At 56.1% G+C, this 19,252-nt stretch overlaps 1 protein-coding gene across 1 annotated transcript in view; it reads right to left on the reverse strand.

Moving 5' to 3' along the window:
- PLEKHG5 (pleckstrin homology and RhoGEF domain containing G5) overlaps window positions 1-19,252 on the reverse strand; it is a 60,367-nt gene that overhangs the window by 25,885 nt on the left and 15,230 nt on the right. Inside the window, exons 2-7 of the mRNA XM_044419657.1 lie at window positions 17,007-17,136; window positions 16,185-16,287; window positions 15,349-15,409; window positions 14,410-14,501; window positions 13,232-13,368; window positions 7,514-7,677 (exon numbers count right to left, since the gene is read on the reverse strand). Of these exons, the coding sequence (XP_044275592.1) occupies window positions 7,514-7,677; window positions 13,232-13,368; window positions 14,410-14,501; window positions 15,349-15,409; window positions 16,185-16,287; window positions 17,007-17,136 (687 nt within the window). The remainder of the gene's footprint in view (window positions 1-7,513; window positions 7,678-13,231; window positions 13,369-14,409; window positions 14,502-15,348; window positions 15,410-16,184; window positions 16,288-17,006; window positions 17,137-19,252) is intronic.

Genomic DNA, 19,252 nt, shown 5'->3' on the forward strand with positions numbered 1-19,252 from the left:
GTTTCCTAGAGAAAACCAAAGTTCAAGCCAAAAACTGTTTTGGAGGACATCCCCTCAATTTCTCCCCTTCCAAGTACAGTTCCTGGGGGTTTGGTGGTGATCAGAGTGATAAGTGACCCCTCTGTTTTGCCACCCATCTCAGGTTGCTAGCCCCCTGGCAAGGGGCAAATCGCATGGTGATGCCCTGCAGGGACCTGGTTGTGCTCTGGACTGATTCCACTGCTTTATCTCTGGCGCTGATGCCTGGTGGATGCAAGAGGGTTTTCCCGGAAGTGGCCAGCACACCATTTGGAAAATCCCCAGAGCCTTGGATCCACTGGGTCTGGGGACAGGGCACGCTGACAGGCCCCTCACGCTCACAGAGGAGAAGAGCCCCCAGGTCAGCCCAGGAAGGACCAGCTCACACGCCGCTGCCCTTCCCTGACTCCCGCCATTGGAGAGATGGGCGTGACCTGTGGGCATCTGTGCCATCCCGTCCCATCCAGGAGCAGCAGCCATTTTCTCCTGGAGGAGGGGCTCCTGCTGGCCCCACCAACACACTGCTGAGCCCAGGATGGGCCAGTGGAGGATGATGCACCTGGATCCTCAGAGCGGCTTCTCCGGAGGCTCCCCTGGCCATCTGGGCCTGTGCAGCTCTTCAGCAGGGAGCCAGCCAGAGGGGTGGGGGAAGTGGGCTTGGGAGGAGACAGCACCCATTTCATGGGGGGGCACATGGCAGCTCCAGCCACTGGGGTGCAGCGCACCATGCCAGTCCCTTGCTGCTTGTGTGCGCAAGGACCAATGGGGCCCCACCTGCAGGGAACTGTTCCAAAAGTTGTTGGCCAATAGCCAGCAGCTTGGAAGCTCCAGGAGGGCCAACAGGAGCGGTGCCCCCCCCCCCCCGCTGAAAGAAGGCAAGCTGTCCCAGCAGCTTCCAGCAGAGCAGCCAGCGCTGGGCAGCAGAGGAGGAGGAGGAGGAGGAGATCCAACTGCACCAGCCGCTGCAGCAAGCAAGTTTCAAGCGCGCCTTGGGAGTGGGCTGGCGCCGGCCGGCATGGCACAGCACACTTCTTGCTCTCCTGAGAAAACCACACACCAGTCCGTGGCTGCCTTGCCTCCCATGGGAAGCAGGAGGCAGACTCGGTGGGAATCCAGAGACCGGAGAAGCTGCTGGTGGGCGGGAAATCCGGCCATTTCGGGTTCAGGCTCATCTTTCCCATTGTCGCTTTGGTTCTTCGCAGACTCGTAGATTGTGTGCAAACCATTCTTAGTAGCACTGTTAGTCTGTTCGCCTCAGACTTTTCTTTAACACACTCTTGAGTGCATGCTGGTGCAGCAGGGCAAAAGCAGGTGCATTTGCATTAAGATTCAAACCCAGCAATATGCTCCCTCCCTGGGCACTACAGGGCTCTAGCTGGAACCAGAAGTTAGGACAGGCCCAGGACGGTCCGTTCTGTCGCCCAGCCTGCTGCAGTATTCCCGCGTGGCACATTCTGGTTTTCGGAAACCACAATACGCGGCAGCAGCAGCCTGTCTGATGCTTCCCTGCTTCGCCACGGTCGTGCTATTGTGAGAGCCCAGCGCTGTGGCTTCCACCGTGCCACCGCAGAGTCTCTGCGCGGAGCAGCAGCTGCTGCAGGGCAGCGCCAGCCCAGCCATCCCGCCCGGGAGGCTGCTGGGACACAAGCGGCAGCGGGAGGACCGGGCAAGGCTGGCGGAAGCCCTAATGGCACAGAAGCCACTCCATCGTCTGCCAGGCACATCCGGGCAAAAGACGCGTGCCACGGAAACCACGCAGGGCTGCTCATCGTGGTGGGTGAGCCAGCTGCTGCTCACGCCTTGGCAGCACGGTGTCCTCACCGCCGCCTCCTTTACCCTTTGCTTCCCAGAACGTGCTTAGGCTTCGTGGCTGGTTGCAGTCCGGCCGTCTCACTTCTGAACTGTTCAAACGTTCAGCCAGTGACACTTGCTTATGCGGTGAGCACCGCTCTTTGTGCTGGGCTCCCGCTGGGACTGGCGCATGGCACACAGCATGGCAAAGGAGCGTGGCCTTGACGGCCCTGCTCTTGAGGAGGAAAGTCTCTGGCTCAAATCTTACCTCACATACAAGTTCACTAAGGGAGCAACTATGTAGATGTTTAGACAGAACGAAAGTCCTGTAAAAAGTTGTGGAATCTTTTCTGCCTAAACATGGGCAGGCTTGTGCCATAAATGGCCTCCAAGAATGCAGCTCCTCCCTTGGCCTCCGCACAACTCACACAGGCCTACACTGCAAGGCTGATGTAAAGATGACCAAGAGAAGCCCAGAAACCACTCTGACCATGCCTAGCAAGGGTCAAACAGCCTTCCTCGGGTATGGCTCTTCTTGCTGGAGACACAGCATGGCCTGCTCACCTGCTGGCCTGGGGCAGGTAGGCAACCAGGTCACAGCTGGGGTGGAGGGATGAACCCCTCTGTTCCAGCCACAGCTTCTGTACCAGAGGTAAGGAACAGAGAGCTGTTGACTTGACCAAGGAACTCCCTAAGTCCCTTGCGGAGGCTGACGCTGTTTCTTGCTTAATTATGACTCACTGTGGACAATCCCAAAGCAACATGACATGTAAAAACACTCTTCATCAAAGACAACAGGCTAATTATAATACCAATTAAGGTCAACAGATTAACAGCCAAGCAGTAATGGCATAATTAACTTATGGAATTTGCTGGCCCAAGACGTGACAGTGCCCACTTGCCTCAGATGGCTCTTTCATAGCAGAACTGGCCAGCCTTCCCCAGCCTGGCTCTGACAAGATGCACTGGACTGCAATTCCCATCATTCCCAGCCAGCATGTTGGTGGGAACAACAGAGGAGGGCTACTATCCTCAGGCAGTGCTTCTGAACTTCCAGCAGCATTTGGTCAGCTGCTACAGGAAACAAAACAGACCTCGCAGCCTTGTGCTGCAGGTTATGAATGTCCCTGTCGTTTCAGTGGGTGCTTAAGGTGGGTGTTGGGGTGGGACCCCATCCAGCGAGAGCTCTCCAGGCACGAGGAGTGCAGGGGCTGTCCCAGGCCGAAAGCAGAGCCGAGCCTGGTGTCCGCTCAAGAAAGCTGGACATCTTGCGCTGTGTTCTATCCCCCTCCAAAGAAGTTTGAAAACATGCACTCATTTGAAAAAGGCACATAGAAAGAGATGCATAAAATGAGCACAAAGGCACTTTTGTCAGTACATGAGTCCAAAAACCATTTACTTTGAAAAATGCACACCAACAGTCTGACATTGATGCATGTCAGAAAAACGTGCATGGCGTTTTGTTCAGATTTGACACCCCACTGCCACAGAAAACCTTCCAAAGCAGAAGCTGATGCCTCGATGGGGAAGGTGGTCTTGACATCAGAAAGCAAGACAGATTTGCAGCGTCTATCCTGTCCCAAAAGGACTGCGGGGTTAGTGTTCTTGTGCCCCCTCCTCTTCACCTCCACATCGTTGCAGAGTGAAAACACAGGGCTGCCTGCAGCGCTCAGAGTTACACATTCTGCCTGCTCCTTCCTGATCCCTTCAATCTAAGTATGGCCAGTCACCTGATGCACTAATCCGAGGGTTGTGTTGCCCTACCTGGTCAGCAGCTGATCTGATCCCATTAGCAATTACAGCTGTGGGTGGGGCAGCTGCCAGGTCTACCAGATCAACGCTGGGGGGCTTAATGAAACCCTGAGATCTGCCGACCAGAGCCTGGGACAAAAGGCATACGGTAAAATCAAAGGGTGCGAAGCCCAAGAATTTGTTTGGAATAGGGGATCCAAAACCGAGTGCAGCTCACGGTCCTCCTGCACATACTTCAATCCCTCCTGGTCACCCTCAGCTCGCTTCATTTCAGCAGTGCCACTGTTAGCAGGGGGTCATTTTACTCTGCTCTGGGTATAAAACCGAGAGTCAGAAAACTTTGCAAATTTGCGGGAAATTGCTCAGAGATCTACCAGTGGATCCGTACCAGGCTTCTGTCTACCCCAGGATTAGGAGACTGTTGGCAATTGTCTGGTAGGTGCGCTAATATAGGATCTGCCCCTGATATAGGGGCACCCAACCAGAGAGGCTGCAGAAAGCAACAACCACTCAAAACAACACTGGATTTCCATGAATCTGTCCCTGCAGAATCCAAAGATGACCAGCTTTCTGGAGTCATGTGGACTCCATGAACTTGCAAACCATTTTTTAAACTTTCCCTGTAGAGCACATCATGCGAAAGGCTGGGCTAGATGAATCACATGTTGGAACTAAGATTGCCAAGAGAAATATCAGCAACCTCAGATATGCACTCTCATGGCAGAAAGTGAAGAGGAACTAAAGAGCCTCTTGATGCGGGTGAAGGAGGAGAGCGCAAAAGTTGGCTTGAAACTCAACATTAAGAAAACTAAGATCATGGCATCCGGTCCTCCTTCCTGGCAAATAGATGGGGAAGAAATGGAGGTAGTGACAGATTTTATTTTCCTGGGCTCCAAGAGCACCGCAGATGGTGAATGCAGCCAAGAAATTAAAAGACGCTTGCTCCTGGGGAGGAAAGCTATGGCAAATCTAGACAGCATACTAAAAAGCAGAGACATCACCCTGCCAACAAAAGTGCGTATAGTCAAGGCTATGGTTTTCCCAGTTGCAATGCATGGCTGTGAAAGCTGGACCATAAGGAAGGCTGAGCGCCAAAAAAACGGAGGCCCTTGAATTGTGGTCCTGGAGGAGACTCCTGCGAGTCCCTTGGACTGCAAGGAGATCAAACCAGTCAGTCCTAGAGGAGATCAACCCCGACTGCTCTTTAGAAGGTCATATACTGAAGATGAAGCTCAAATACTTTGGTCACCTAATGAAAAGGAAGGACTCCCTGGAGAAAAGTCTAATGCTGGGAACAATAGACAGCAAAAGAAGGAGGGGACGGCAGAGGATGAGGTGGCTGGATGGAGTCACTGAAGCAGTCGGTGTGAGCTTGAGTGGGAGATAGTGGAGGACAGGAAGGCCTGGAGCAGGGGTCCTCAAACTTTTTCAACAGGGGTCCAGTTCACTGTCCCTCAGATTGTTGGGGGGCCGGACTATACTTTGAAAAAAATACGAACAAATTCCTATGCACATTGCACATTAAAAATAATTAAAATTTAAAAAAAATAAAATTAAAAAAATAATTAAAAAATAAAAAATGTTTGCTCCACTCGCTTGGGCTGCAGCAGAAGCCCAACATGAGGTGGGGAAGAGCATGTCCATATCCAAGGGATGTAGCTACAATGTCTGTGATCGTGCTGGGTGGCAGGGGGGAGACGGACATGATCGCTCTCCCCACCCCAGCACGATCGTGGCCATCTCCCCCTCCCCCAAGCATGACTGCGATCACGCCTGTCTTCCCTGCACGAGCGCAACCGGAGCGTGGCCATCTCCCCACTGAGTATGCCTGCGCCAGCTCAGAAATCATTTTCTCCAAGTGAGTCCAAAAGCTCTGAGGCGGGCTGGGTAAAGGAACGTGGTGGGGTGTACCCGGCCCGTGGGCCGCAGTCTGAAGACCCATGGCCTGGAGGAAGGTTGTCCCTGGGTCACAATGGTCGGACGTGCCTTCGCAACTAGCAGGCCAGCCAGCAGCAGCGTGCTGCTCCAGTCTGCAAAACTACAGAAGGTGCACGCGTCTTTGAAACAACAAGGAGAGGATGCTTCTTGTGTCTCTCCAGCCTTTGTTATCCGTCCTATGCTCACTGGGAAGAGTAAGCAAGAGGTTATGTGGCCACGAATGCTCCTTGAAGTCTCGTGGATTTCCTGGCACCCTTTGCCAGAGGCAGAAAAAGGTCTCTGTCTGTCGATGAGCCGACGCAGGGTAGGCCACCCCTCGCCACCCACAAGCACCAGCGGACGCTGAGGCCACGAGAGGTCCAGCATCCTCATGCAACAAGCAACTGGCCGCTGACGCCTGGAGCTCATAAGAAGGCGGCCACCCAGCCAAGCTGTGCACCAGGCTGTGGCACGGAATGGCAGCTGGGGAGCAAAAGTCGCACGTGCAGCTTTCCACATCACCACCACAATTATTATTTATCAATTAAAACACACCTATAAATTGGCTCTTGCACTCCACAAAAATTTTAAAAATGGGACAGTTCCTGACCACACACGTGCAACTAAACAACGCTCTGCAGAGGGAAGGAGGAAGTGGAAAACAAGCCAACTTGAGTATCAGCTCTTGATGTTTAGACTAGTTTACCCCCAAAATTAAGCCTACCCATCCGTGGTTTTTTTCGGGCTCCAGCACAATTTGAGCACAGAAGACGCGCTTGTTGCTCAACTCACTGATTTGCCATTGCCAAGATGGCCAGGAGAGCATCTCCAGCAGAGCACAAGGAAGGGGCAGGTCATGAAATAACCGTCAGAAGGGTCCACGCACGGGGAGGCCAACCTGTGGATAACCTGCCCCCCAACACCCCGTGACGATCAGCCCTTGGAAGGTTGTGCACCGCTGGTGACATCCGCACCGCCATTCTTCACTTCATTTCCACACCTCGGCACAGCCAAAGCTCCCTCGGGGCCCCGCGTTGCAGGGAGGGTGGCCTGCAACTCCAGCCGAGCACAGCACATGGCCCGGGGGGCCAGAGGGAGGGCCAGAAGGAGCAGCCGGGCAAAGCAGCAACGATGTCACGTCCAGGAAGTCACTCTGGAGGGCAGTGGTCACCCTCAGCCACACCCGGGGACACACACTCGACACCCTGCAGAGCACCCGGAAGGCATGCACGTGGCACACACACACACGAGTGCCCGGGGTGCCTGCAGCCACGGGCCACGCCTGCTTGCCTTCTCTCTGACCTGTGCCAGGCCACAGCAGGCAAACACCCCCACGAGAGCTCTGGCCGGCTGGCAAGGTCAGGCAAGGCAGAGCAAGCCAGGGGCAGGTAGGGGCTGGCCGTGGCCGGCAGGGCAGAGCTGTGCCCAGCGGGCTGCACTGCATCCCATGGCCCACTCTGGCCTACAAGCAGGAGGAGCCCTCCTGTGCTGGTCCTCCTTGAGTGCCTTCCTCGGGGCACAATCCTGCTCGGCTGCTCAGACAGGTAGGCAGAGGATGAGTGCCAGGCCCACAACCCCAAGGCGAACCCTTGCTCTTTGGCCAGGGGAGTCACGCAGGCCCCAGCCGCCTCCCACTTGCTCAGCATTATCTGTTTATGCGATATAGGAAGCAAAGTCCATCGTTCAATGGTGGAGCTCCTACCCTGCATGCAAAAGGTGCCAGGTTCAGCCCAGGTCAGGCAGGTAAAACTGCTGCCTGAATCCCTAGAGAGCCGTTGCTGCCAGCCTGTGTGGACACTCTTGGGTGAGATGGGTTAAGAGACGGCCTTGTTGTAAGGCAGCTGCGAGGTTCCTAACCCTCCCAAAACACTTGAGACGGAGCAGGCTAAACATCGAAGCTGCAACAGCCAGTCGACCTCGGGGACCAAAAGAGCACTCCATCCCATGAATTCCTGCAGGAGAGGACAGCTGCCACCCTTTCCAGACCGCGGCCCCCTCCCCACCCTCATCTCCACCCATCCCGTCCCCCACTCACCAGGATATCAGCACTTTCTCTGCGAAGGGGAAGCTGCTCCAGCCGATCCAAGGAGGGGGTGCAGGGGAAGGACGTGCTGACCCCCGTGGGATGCAGGATGGGCAAACTCAAGGACCGGAAGTCCTTCACGGCCTGTTCCACTTTCAGTTCATCCCCAGGTTTGGCTGGAATGCAGGAGACAGAGAGGTTGATCAGCACCTCAATCCTGGCCTGGCTAACGATGATCCACCAAGCGATAGTGGTTGGAGCGCTGGAGTGGGGACCCAGGAGTCCAGGCCTGAGGCCCCACCTGCCTATGCAGCTCACTGGGTGACTCTGGGCCAGCCACTGACACTCAGACTGACCCCCCTCACAGGGTTGTTGTGAGCTTCCATTTAGCCTGAAGTGCCTGATCCTGCCTAATCTTGGAAGCTAAGCAGGGTCAGACCTGGTTGAAACCTGGATGGGTGACTAGAGTCCTGTATTGAGCAGGTGGGTGGCCCCACTGGCCGGCTAGGCTGCTTCCAACTGTGTGCTTCTAGGATTCTAATACAAAAATGGAAATAAGGGAGGGGGCCCTGTAAACTGCTTTGGGTTTCCTGCAGAGAGAAGAAAGGTGGGGACAAAGGATGAACAAAACCGATCCTTTGGGGAGGCCACCCAGTGCGTCCTGCCTGGCCTGGTGGAATCAACATCTGACTTTATTTAAAAAATTATGTGCCAACTCCTTTGCTTAAAAGACTATTACACAACATACAACCATTTAAACGCCCCCCCCCCGGAACACCTGCCGTGCCACGCCGTCACCGCTGCCGCTGCCGCCGGACCTGAGGCGCACCGCTGAGCTGGGAGCCAGCTGACGCCGCTCCCGCGGCCACCGCTGGGCCACCCCAGGCACGGAGGACGCCAGAGCCGCCATCTTGCCACCGGGCGGGTTTCCGCGCCCCTCCCTGCTCCCCCCCCCCCCCCCGCCGGCGTCAGTGAGAGCAATGCCGGATTGGGGCGGGGTGTGCGGGCGGGCGCCGGCTTAACCCACCGGCCAAAGGGCGGTTGCCGCCGTTTGTGGCTGTGCGGGGCTGGGCTGGCGGGGGACTAGGTCGGTGGGGGAAATTTTAATTTTGTATTGGGGGGGGAAATGGGGAGTTTTTGATTGTTTTAAAGTTTTATCGTATTTTAATTTGTTTTATGGAGTCGTTGCTGGCCATGTCGACGCTTGAGTTTCCGGGGGAGTGCGTGGGCGCTGCCATTGGGGTGGTCATGGGCAATGGGCGTTAACAGCGGTGGGGGCTTAACGTGTCCGCGTAGAAGAAGGAGGGACAGATGGCTGACACCTGTCCCTCCTTCTGGTTCTGCCCCCAGCCAGAGGGTTCCAGGTTGTCTTGTCAACCGCCCCTCGGGTCTGACGGTGCTGCTGCTCAATGCCAGGTCGGTCAATAATAAATCTTCCCTCATCCATGACTTGTTTGTGGATGAGGGGGCCGACCTGGCTTGCATAATGGAGACCTGGGCGGGAGGGGGGGGCGATGTCGCCCTCTCAAATGTGCCCGTCCGGGTATCTGGTTCAGCACCGTCCACGCCTGGAGGGAAGGGGAGGGGAGGGGGGTAGCTTTGGTTTACCAAGCCTCCATTTCCCTCATGGGACTTCCAGTCCCTTTGAGGCCAGGGCTGGAGTGCCTCTACTAGGTGTTGGGCGACCAAGACAGATTGGGGATTCTGTTGGTGTACCGTGCACCCTTCTGCCCGACAGTCTCCCTGCCTGAGCTGACGGAGACCGTCTCGGACCTGGTGTTGAGGACCCCCAGGATGTTGGTCCTGGGGGACTTCAATCTCCATGCCGAGGCTAGTCTGACCGGGGCGGCTCAGGACTTCATGGCCTCCATGACGGCCATGGGGCTGTCTCAACATGTCACAGGCCCGACCCATGAACGTGGACACACTCTGGACCTGGTTTTCTCGACGGGGCAGGAAGAGGGTGGTCTGAGGGTGAGGAATTTATGTCTGACACCCCTGCCATGGTCAGAGCACTTCCTGGTGAGGTTTATGCTCGAGAGCGGCCTCTCCCTCTGTAAGGGTGCGGACCCGATTGTGTGGGTCCACCCCCGGAGCCGGATGGATCCGGATGGATTCCTGAAGGCCCTGGGGGAATTTCTGGCTGACAAGACTGGTGCTCCTGTCGAGGCTCTGGTCGAACTGTGGAACAGGGAGATGACCAGGGCTGTTGACACGATCGCTCCTAAGCATCCTCTCCCGCTGGGCAGAGCCCACTCTTCCCCTTGGTATACATCTGAATTGCGGGCGATGAAGCAGGCTGGGAGACGGCTAGAGCGTAGGTGGAGGAGATCACGGGATGAATCTGACCGAACACACTTAAGAGCCCATTATTGGGCCTATGCTGCGGCGGTGAGGAAGGTGAAAAAGAAATTCTTTTCTGTTTCCATTGCCTCCTCAAAATGCCGTCCGGCGGAGCTTTTTCGAGTGGTACAAGGCCTGGTTCGCCCTGGCCCTAAGAAAGATCTGGTTCCACCCTTGAAGGCCCGCTGTGGAGCGGGTGGTGGCGGGACAACTCCAAGCACTCTTGGCTGAAACTGATTATCTGGACCCATTTCAGTCCGGCTTCAGACCCGGGTACGGTACTGAATCTGCCTTGGTCGCCCTGTACGATGACCAGTGCAGGGAGAAGGACAGGGGGAGTGCGTCCCTGTTGGTTCTTCTGGACCTCTCAGCGGTTTTCGATACCATCGACCATGGTATCCTTCTGGATAGGCTAGCGGGATTGGGGGTCGGAGGCACTGCTTTGCAGTGGTTCCGCTCCTATCTCAATGGCCGATTCCAAAAGGTGGTGCTGACAGACTATGGCTCTGCACCATGGCAGCTATGCCATGGAGTACTGCAGGGGTCCATTTTGTCCCCTTTGCTGTTTAACGTCTACATGAAACCGCTGGGAGAGGTCATCAGGAGGTGTGGGCTGCGGAATCATCAGTATGCTGATGATACCCAGATCTGCCTCTCATTTTCCACCAATCCAGGTGAGGCAGTGGCTGTGCTGAACCGGTGCCTGGCTGAGGTAATGGGCTGGATGAGGGCCAATAAACTGAAGCTCAATCCAGACAAGACGGAGGTCCTGTTGGTTGGCGGATCGGGCTTCGGTGAGGGTGAATTGAACCTAGTCCTGAATGGGGTTGCACTCCCTCTTAGGGACAAGGTCCGCAGCTTGGGAGTGCTCCTCGACCCAGAGCTTTCACTGGAAGCTCAGGTGACAGCGGTGGCGAGGAGCACTTTCTTTCAACTTCGGCTGATCCATCGGCTGCGCCCCTACCTGGAGTACGACTGCCTGGCGACAGTGACACACACGTTGGTGACTTCCTGCCTTGACTTCTGTAACGCACTCTACGTGGGGCTACCCTTGAAGATGGTCCGGATACTTCAATTGGTTCAAAATAGAGCTGCCAGGCTGCTGACGGGGACGGGGCGTTCTGTTCACATGACTCCAGTCCTCCGTCAGCTTCACTGGCTTCCCATTGAAGTCTGGGCCCAATTCAAGGTGTTGGTGATGACCTATAAAGCCCTAAACGGCTTGGGTCCTGGCTACCTGAAGGAGCGCTTACGTCCATATATGCCCGACTGCCCCCTGAGATCTGTGGGAGAGGTCCTTCTCCGGGAACCCTCCGTGAAGGAAATTAGGAGGGTGAGTACTCGGAGGAGGGCTTTCTCTGCGCTGGCACCTAAGTTATGGAATGTGCTCCCCAGAGAGGTCCACCTGGCGCCGTCGTTATTTGTTTTTCGGCGCCAGGCAAAGACCTTTTTATTCAAATGTCATTTTAACTGTTAATAGTATTTATTTATTTTACTCTTTGGCCAGGGCAACTTAATTTATACTGTTAATTTATATTATTTTAATGAAGTTTATTTATGTTTGTGAGCCACCCCGAGGCTTCAGCGAATGGGGCGGCATAGAAATTTTCTAAATAAATAAATAAATAAAAACACTTTTAAAAGCCAGAAACTTTAAAAAGGCAAAACTTTCACAATCCTGCACATCTTCAGACTGGAAATAAAGTCTTAGAACTCCCAACACGGACTTTTTGCAGGACTGTTTTCTGTCCAACCATACATAGGATTCCACCCCACAAACATCAAATTTTAAAGGGTGCCTAAAAGTATGTGCCAAGCGATGCTGACAACCACGGTGCGTGGGAGAGCGCAGCTGATAGCTTGGGGTGATGCCGGAGGAGGCAGGGTCTACACACGGGCCTGTCCGGCAGGCTCCTAGCGAGGCAGGGGCCCCCTCCATGGCCGGGCCCTGAGCCGTCTGGGGCACCGAAGGGGAAGGCCGGTGCCGTGAAGGGGTGCCGGCAGCGGCTGGCAGCCAGTGCGGTGGCCCCGCTCCTCCCTGTTGCCGCCTGTGCCCAGGGGAAGCCTTCAGGCGCTCTGCGAGGGAAGCCCCACCCGGAGGGCATCACAGTCGCCTAAACGTGAGGCAGCCAGGCTGTGGATAAAAAGTCACGTTGGGTCAACTCAAGAAAGCGGCATCAAGCGAAGTTATGCAAACACACCATGTGCCTCAGCCGCCGCCCAAAAATCCAGAGTGCAGGATCAAGGAGCATCCCCTTGCTGTGGGCCTGATCCATCAGAGATGTGCAACCTCTTCCGGAAAAGGCCAAATGCCAGTCCCCGATTCAGCCTCGTTACTGACTAACAGCTCTTCTGGCGTATCTCCATTTAACCCCAGAACCATTGCCTCATGATTCTGCTGCCCTCTGCTTTCTGCTAGGAGCAGAAATAACAGAATCAGGGAGCTGGAAGGGGCCAGAGGGCCACTGGGTCCAGCCCTCTGCTCAGGGCAGGACTCCAAACTAAACTGTCCCTCTCGGAGGGCTGCCCAGCTGCCTCTGGTGTGGGAGACCCCCAACCTCCCGGGTCATCGGATCCACTCTCATGCTGCTCTCACAGGCAGGAGGCTCTTCCCGATGTCCAGCCGGGATCTGCTTCCTGTCTCTTGAGCCCTAACTTGCCATTTGTCCCTATGGAATTTCATTCTGTTGAGTTCAGCTCAGCTCTCCAACCTGTCAAGATCCCCTTGAATCTTCTTTCTCTCTTCCAGGACATTAGCTCTCCCATCAGTTTTGTCTCACCTGCAGATTTAGTAAGTGTTCCTCATCCGAGTCGTTAATAAAAGTGCTGATGAGCACCAGGCCTAGGACTGCGCCCTGTGCTACCCCACTCCCCAGTTGCGAAGGTGCCATGGATGAGCGCTCTCCGAGTCTGATCCTGAGCCAATCTATCCACTCGATGGCTGCCCCGTCTAGCCCACTTTGAGCAAGTTTGCTAATCGGGGGATCGTGGGGTCCTTTGCCAAAAGCAGTGCAGTCCGGATGGGTTATGTCTGCAGCACTCCCACAGTCCCTTGGGAAGGTTACCCAGTCAAATCAGACTAGCCTGGCAGGCTTTGCTCATGATCAGCTGACTCCGTGCCAACCCTTGATTTTAAAGTTTCCCTCTCTCCTTTACAGCCTGCCTTGGATCCATGACCATTGAGAAGAGAGCACAATGCATACCTGAGCTACCTGTCAGGCACAGAATGACCTTTCCCCAACTTGGCCTCCCCCAGGTGGTCCATGCCACAAGTCCCATCATCACTAGTGAGTCATGCTGGCTGAGAATGATGGGATGTGTTCACCAAACACCTCTGGTGAGCCCCCTCTTGGGAGAAGGCTGACCCAGAACCAGGCAGCAACCCACCTTTTACACGTAGGTAGTGTCCCCCAAACCGGAATGCCTCAAAGTGGAGCGAGAGCGGCGTGTTGGACTGATCCAGGTAAATGTCCACTTGGGACATGTCGATCCCTTTCCTCTCAAAGACCGGCAGCAGCACTTCCCTGGGTTAAAACAGAAGGCGTGGAAAGAAAATAGGCAGGCAGCTCGGCCAATCCAGACACCCTGGAGTGCGCCTGCAGGCGGTGCCCCAAGGGCGGGATGGCCGGGCCGCCACCCCAGGGAGCCATCTGCCAGCTCCCTCCCTCCCTCCCTCCCTATGTGCACCAAACATACGTGCATGTATGTTGCAGTCCTGCACAGTGCTCTGCGTAAAAAAGGTTTCCACAACCGCAGGCCAAACGCCAGAAACTAGCTTCTGGAGAGGCTTGGGGAAGGCGCTGCTCCAGCTTCCTGTCGATTCAGTGTCCCTTGCTAACACGACGCCCAGGCACTGAGTGCTGCTGGTGCTTCACTGGGAGGTGGATGAAACCGGAGATCGCAGCGGGGTTACTGCGCATTTCTGAGCAGGCGCAGCCTGTGAGCGCGGTGGGGGCAGCGGGGACTAGCCAGGTGCTTCTAGGCTCGCTGGTGCCTCTGCTCCCAGGAGAGGAGCATGAGCCCTTCTCGTGGCCACAGCAAGGAGATGCTACTTACAGAACTTTCCTCCAGGAACGGCTCAGCCACCCCGCCCCCGGCAATGACATTATTCTGGCACCACTTGAAACTTACTTAGTTGTGTGGGTTGGTTGGCTGGTTATATTTCTATCCCATCTTTTTCCTTCCAAGCAACTCAAGGGGGCTTAAGGGCTCTATTTGATTTTGGATAGCTGGCTGACAGAATGATCGTGCTGATGGGAGGGTGTTTTTATTGATTTTCCATCGTGAGTTTCAAAAATCACAACAAAACCAAAAATGCTTAATATCTGAGGTGTTAGACTCCTGACTTTAATGCGCTGTTCACACGATGTGTGCACTGATTCCTGGAGGCCGCTGGCTGCCCTGAGCGCTTTGTGGCGGGGAGCAGAGTGGGCACCCACCAACCAGCAAAGGAGCCCCTGAGCAGAATGCTGCACCAGGCGGGCCTGGGACAACCTGCTCCCCAGGTGGCCCTCCAGCCCTGGGCCTCCGCAGACCCCAGGCCAAGGTGCCAGCTGCCTGCTTACCCCAGGGACCGCTTCTTCATGGCCGGCACGATCTCCGTCTCGAGGTCCACACTCAGGTCAAACTTCAAGGTGAAGCACTCCTTGCTGGGATCCTGAGGGAGAAATGCGGACGCTCGGGCGGGGGCACCGGCCAAGCCTGCCCCAGAATCTCCCTTACCGAAGCCAGAAAGAAGGTGCCGCTGGAGGGAAAGAACAGGCCCAGAGACAGACCCCCAAGCCCTCCGCACATGGGCGGCCCTCTCGCTCGGGGAAGGCTAAGTCGTGGGACACCATGCAGGCAGTGCGCATCTCGGAGCACAATGTCCTTTGGCCAGAAGCTGCCTGTGAGCAGGAGGTGGGGCCCAGCATGTGGTGCGCGACACGTCCACATGCATGCGGGCACTTGCATGGCGCCCACACCCATGCATGCTGCAGTCCATTGAAGCAACCCCCCACCATAACACTTTCTGAAACTGCAGGCACAGAGGTGACCTGAGGCTGGAGTCAGGCTTCGGACTTCTGGACTTCTTGCCTCTGAAACCAGATGCTCAATTTAGCTGTGAAGGCAAACAGCCACTGCACCAATCCTGTCAGGAGGCCCTCAGTGGAGCTGAATGGCTAGGGGCCCAAGTTTAAAACCTCCTGCCTGTCTTTGCTGCAGGAACAGAGGGGCCTATGCCAGGGAGGACTGTGGTCTCTATTCACCAGAGTGGCCTGGGGGCTCCAGGGGAACCCTACCAGAAAAGCCCACCCCTTCATGTTGGCCAGACTCTGAGCTGGTTCAAACATCACAGCTGCAAAGCAGGGGTTGTTTAACCCATGATCTGCAGAATCTCTCACCACCTGTGAGCCGGTTTCTGAAATCAATCTCCATCAGACCACACAGGGTGGTGAACATGATGTGCAAACTCAGAGTACTGCAAGCGACAGCAGGAAAGGACCAAAACGTGCCTCCCTTACATCAGTGTGTCTCCGCCTGGCCTTCTTCTTGGGCAGTTTCAGCGCTGTGCTCTTCCGGTCCCTGCAAGAGACGGAGGGATTAAGAGTCAGCCCTCCATGAAGCCCTCGCCAGCCAGCCCCACAAGGCTTGGTGTTTGCCTGTTGAATTTCCATGCTGCCAATTGGCAAATGCCTTCTGGTCGCTTTACAGCCATTGAGAAACAACTGCCACAAGATAACAAAAGAAGTACAATGCTAAAAACATCAAGGTAATACAGCAGTCAACACATTGGAAAGGTTTGCAACATCACATGTTTGCAACTGCTGTGACCTCTGGCCCTTTCCTCTGCCTCAGCTTGCATCGACCAGCGCCGGCTGGAAGAGGAAGTTCCTAAGCCGTTGCCTAGATCTTGGCAGTGATGGCAGCAGACAGAGCTCCCTGGCAGGGCGCTTCGCAGACTACCAGAAAGCCTCCTTCCCTGGAGGTCACCTGCGGCACCCACAGAAAAGCCTCCAAAGAGGAGCTGAGGAGTCCAGCAGAGACTTCCGCCAGGGATGTTTCCCTGCACCACCACTCAGAGCAGGGAAGTTTCTGCCTCACCTGTTCCCGAATGCCCTAAGCACCTTTGCAGAACTCTCACCAAGCCACGCATTTAAGCGCAGCATGTGAGGAAGCTCCCCAGCGAAGCATGGACTGGGGGAGGGGGACCACCGGTTGAACTCTCTCTCGTGAATTCTCTCCACACTCGGAGCATCGCCTGGTCAGGCTAGGACTTCCTCCCTGATATGCACACCTTCCAGATGAAGAGGGGTTTCCCTGAATTGCGTGTCCCTGGGCTGCCCCATCCTGCACTCACCCTTTTCCGTCAAGCAACCCATCCTCCTCCTCTTCCACGTCTGAGGCAGGGCTGGTACGTGGCGGACACGACCGGGTGGAGATGTTCCGTGCAAGTATAGAACCTGGAAGACAGAAGGAGGAAAGTTACCATCGTAGCTAGACAGATCTATCCCGGCCAGTGGCCATGGTGGTTAATGGAGCCTCCAACTTCAGCCACAACCTACCTTTGGGTAGGAGAAAGTGGGGACACAAAGCTGAGACAGCTCATGTCTTCCTGGCCCTGATGGTTGACGTCCAGCAAACAGGGTGCTGGGAAAAAATCCAGAAGGATTCTTCTGACGTCCTTATTTTCCAGGGCAGTAGGAGGATTCCAGGCAGCAGCTGCCAGGTGGGCAAACAGCAGAAAGAGGTCACTGCTGCCAAGCCCGCCTGCCATCCCATCAGCTTTCCGGGGGCACCCCAGGGCCACTCCGCTGCCTGCCGCCAGACTCTGCACTTGGCGAGCCCCTCGGCCTGCCCCTGCTGTCCTGGGGTCTCCGGCATTCGCAGGGTTGACCTTGCAGGCAGTGCCCAAAGCACCGCATTTGGGCTGGCTGCTGAGGCCGAAGCAACAAGCAACAGGAACCTTTTTGCTGTATTTTGGGAATCAGCAATGAGCCTGCAAGGCCACCCAGCCAGGGATGTGGCTGACGGCAAGGGAACCGTGCACGAGGGAGCCTGGCCTTTCTGGGCGCGGCTTCCTGGAGCCGCTGGCAGCCACGCCAAGCCGCCTCCGCCCTGCCTGTGGTGCTCCACACGGGCCGCACACACCTGTGCACCCCGCCCACGCCACGTGCCTCACCTTGGGGAGGGAGGTCGAAGCGGATGTGCCCATCAAAGTGCATGGCGCTGTGGAAGCGCCCGTCACACGCGTCGCACAAGTGCAGGGGTCCGCTGCGGTTCAGCTGCTGGCACTCGGCATGGTGGCAGACCTGCAGGGCCCGGGAAGGGGAAGCAGGGAGCGGCTGAGCACACGGGGGCCACGCCCCCTGCGCCCCCGCGCCTCTCACCGTGGGGAGGGGCTCTGCCCACACGCCTGCTTCTGTGCTCCGTGGGGCAGAGGCTTGCTCTCCTTCCCGTCTGGTCCTTGGCACCCAACCTGTTCCCTCGCACTGCCAGGCAACTGATTCGGGGCCCAGGATCGCTGGACAGAAATTGGCATGTGCTGCATGGACACTGAGAAATGATTACTAGGACGACTTAAATTTCACAGCAGGCAAAACCAGACAATTAGTTTCCCACCCAAATCCTGAGATAACAGCCCGTTGGCTCTCAAGGAAGGTTTTTCCTAAGTTTAATGACCACAAGGGGCTGATCTGGGGAGCTTCTGTGCACTGGGAGGGTGGGAGTAGCCCCCCTCCTCCCAAACTGTGTCCCACCCTGGAAATTCCCACCTCACGGGCAACAGAACAAGCCTTCCAACAGCACCAGCTGAGGTGTGTTTTTCGAGGCTTCACAGCCACGCCTGGCAGCGTGTGTGCCTGCGTTCTGAGCACATGAGGATCACCCCTTCCCTGCTTAGCTGTGATCCCCCCGCAATCCCTCCTTCCTCCCCACATATATTTCTGGCAATTACACTGGGGACAGGGTCCACTGGCAGCAACTGCCACTCAGAGCTCGTGGAAACAGAACGGAAGCCCTGGAAACCCACAGGCACCCGGACTCGACCGACTCTGCCTCCAGGCGTCCTGAGCTACCACTCTCGCAATGCCGGGCCGCATGTCCTGCTGGCTGGCGCCGAAATCCAAAATGCATGGAAGGTCCCAACTTGGGGGAGTACGACCTAAACTGCCTGCCCCCCTGCAGCAGGAGAGACAGAGAGACGGACATATCCCACGTTCGAACCCTTTTCCATGTGAAGGAAGCAATCCTCACAGCCGCCTTGAGGGTACCCTCTCCTGCCTGCCACCTGCGGTCTGTCCTTGAGCTCGTTTTCACCTCTGATGGCTGTCTGCATTTTCTCAAAGTGACCAGCAGCTGGCACGGACAAGCATTTCACTGCTCAAGTTTAACGCATACAGGATGACACCCCATTTTGGCAAAAAGGAGCCACCTTTAGGGAGTCTCTGTTAAATAATCATAATTCAAGATGCTAATAAATTCAGCAAGAAAGCTGAAGGGAAAACAGCAGCATTTGGTTTGTTTTACACATGGCTGCACGAAGCATCATAGGAGGGGGTGCCTCCAGGCCAAGAGAAGGACTACCTCCAGCAAGATGCCAGCGACTGACAGCATGTGGAATGTCTTACAACCAAAACCGTGTTATTCTAAAACAGGGGTCCTCAAACTACAGCCTGAGGGCCGGATCCGGCCTGCCATGGCCATTTATTCGGCCCGCCTCAGAGGTTTTCAACGCGCCTGCCGCCACCCGCCTTGCCCCCCACGCTGGGAGGCAACGGCTTGCTCGCGAGGAGATCATTTTGGACTCGCTGGGAGAAAATGCTCTCCAAGCGAGCAAGCACTGCATTGCACATGCCCGCCCCCGACTCGCCTCGCCTCGCCTTGCCTCCCCTCCCCTCGCCGCGCGCCTCCGCTTCTGTGCTGGCCTGCACACCCCGCCGGCACTACTTTTCCAGCCCACACCCGGTGCCGGCACCTTTCAACTGGCCTCATGGTTGAAAAGGCAGAGGACCCCTGCTCTAAAAGGCTGCTGCCCAGCTCACGGGGGCACTCTGCACGACACCAGCAGCGCTTGATGGCACAAGCTGAGGCGTGCTCGGCCAGACAGGCGCCCTGCAGCCTCAGCAGGTCCCAGCCGGACCTTTTCCGGCCTGAACCTCCTTAGGATCGCACCCCTGATCAAACAATTTAAATTCCATCAGGCTGCAGCAAGGACGGGGCAGCAGGTCGGGGAGCGACCGTCATGAGTTCCTCTTCTTGGACCGCCTTCATTCCAGCCGGCTGCTAAAGGAACTCTACAGCTAAGGGCCAGGGCCGCTTCCCTCTCCCCACTTCCTCTCCTTTTGTGGCACGTCTTTCCAACTGCAAGCATGCAGGGAGGGGCATTTCTGGCTAAAGAACAAAGCAAACAAGGAAAACATGCTTTAG

The sequence above is a fragment of the Varanus komodoensis genome, unplaced genomic scaffold (genome assembly GCF_004798865.1).
Source record: "Varanus komodoensis strain SLA01 unplaced genomic scaffold, ASM479886v1 scaffold106, whole genome shotgun sequence".
Taxonomy (NCBI): domain Eukaryota; kingdom Metazoa; phylum Chordata; class Lepidosauria; order Squamata; family Varanidae; genus Varanus; species Varanus komodoensis.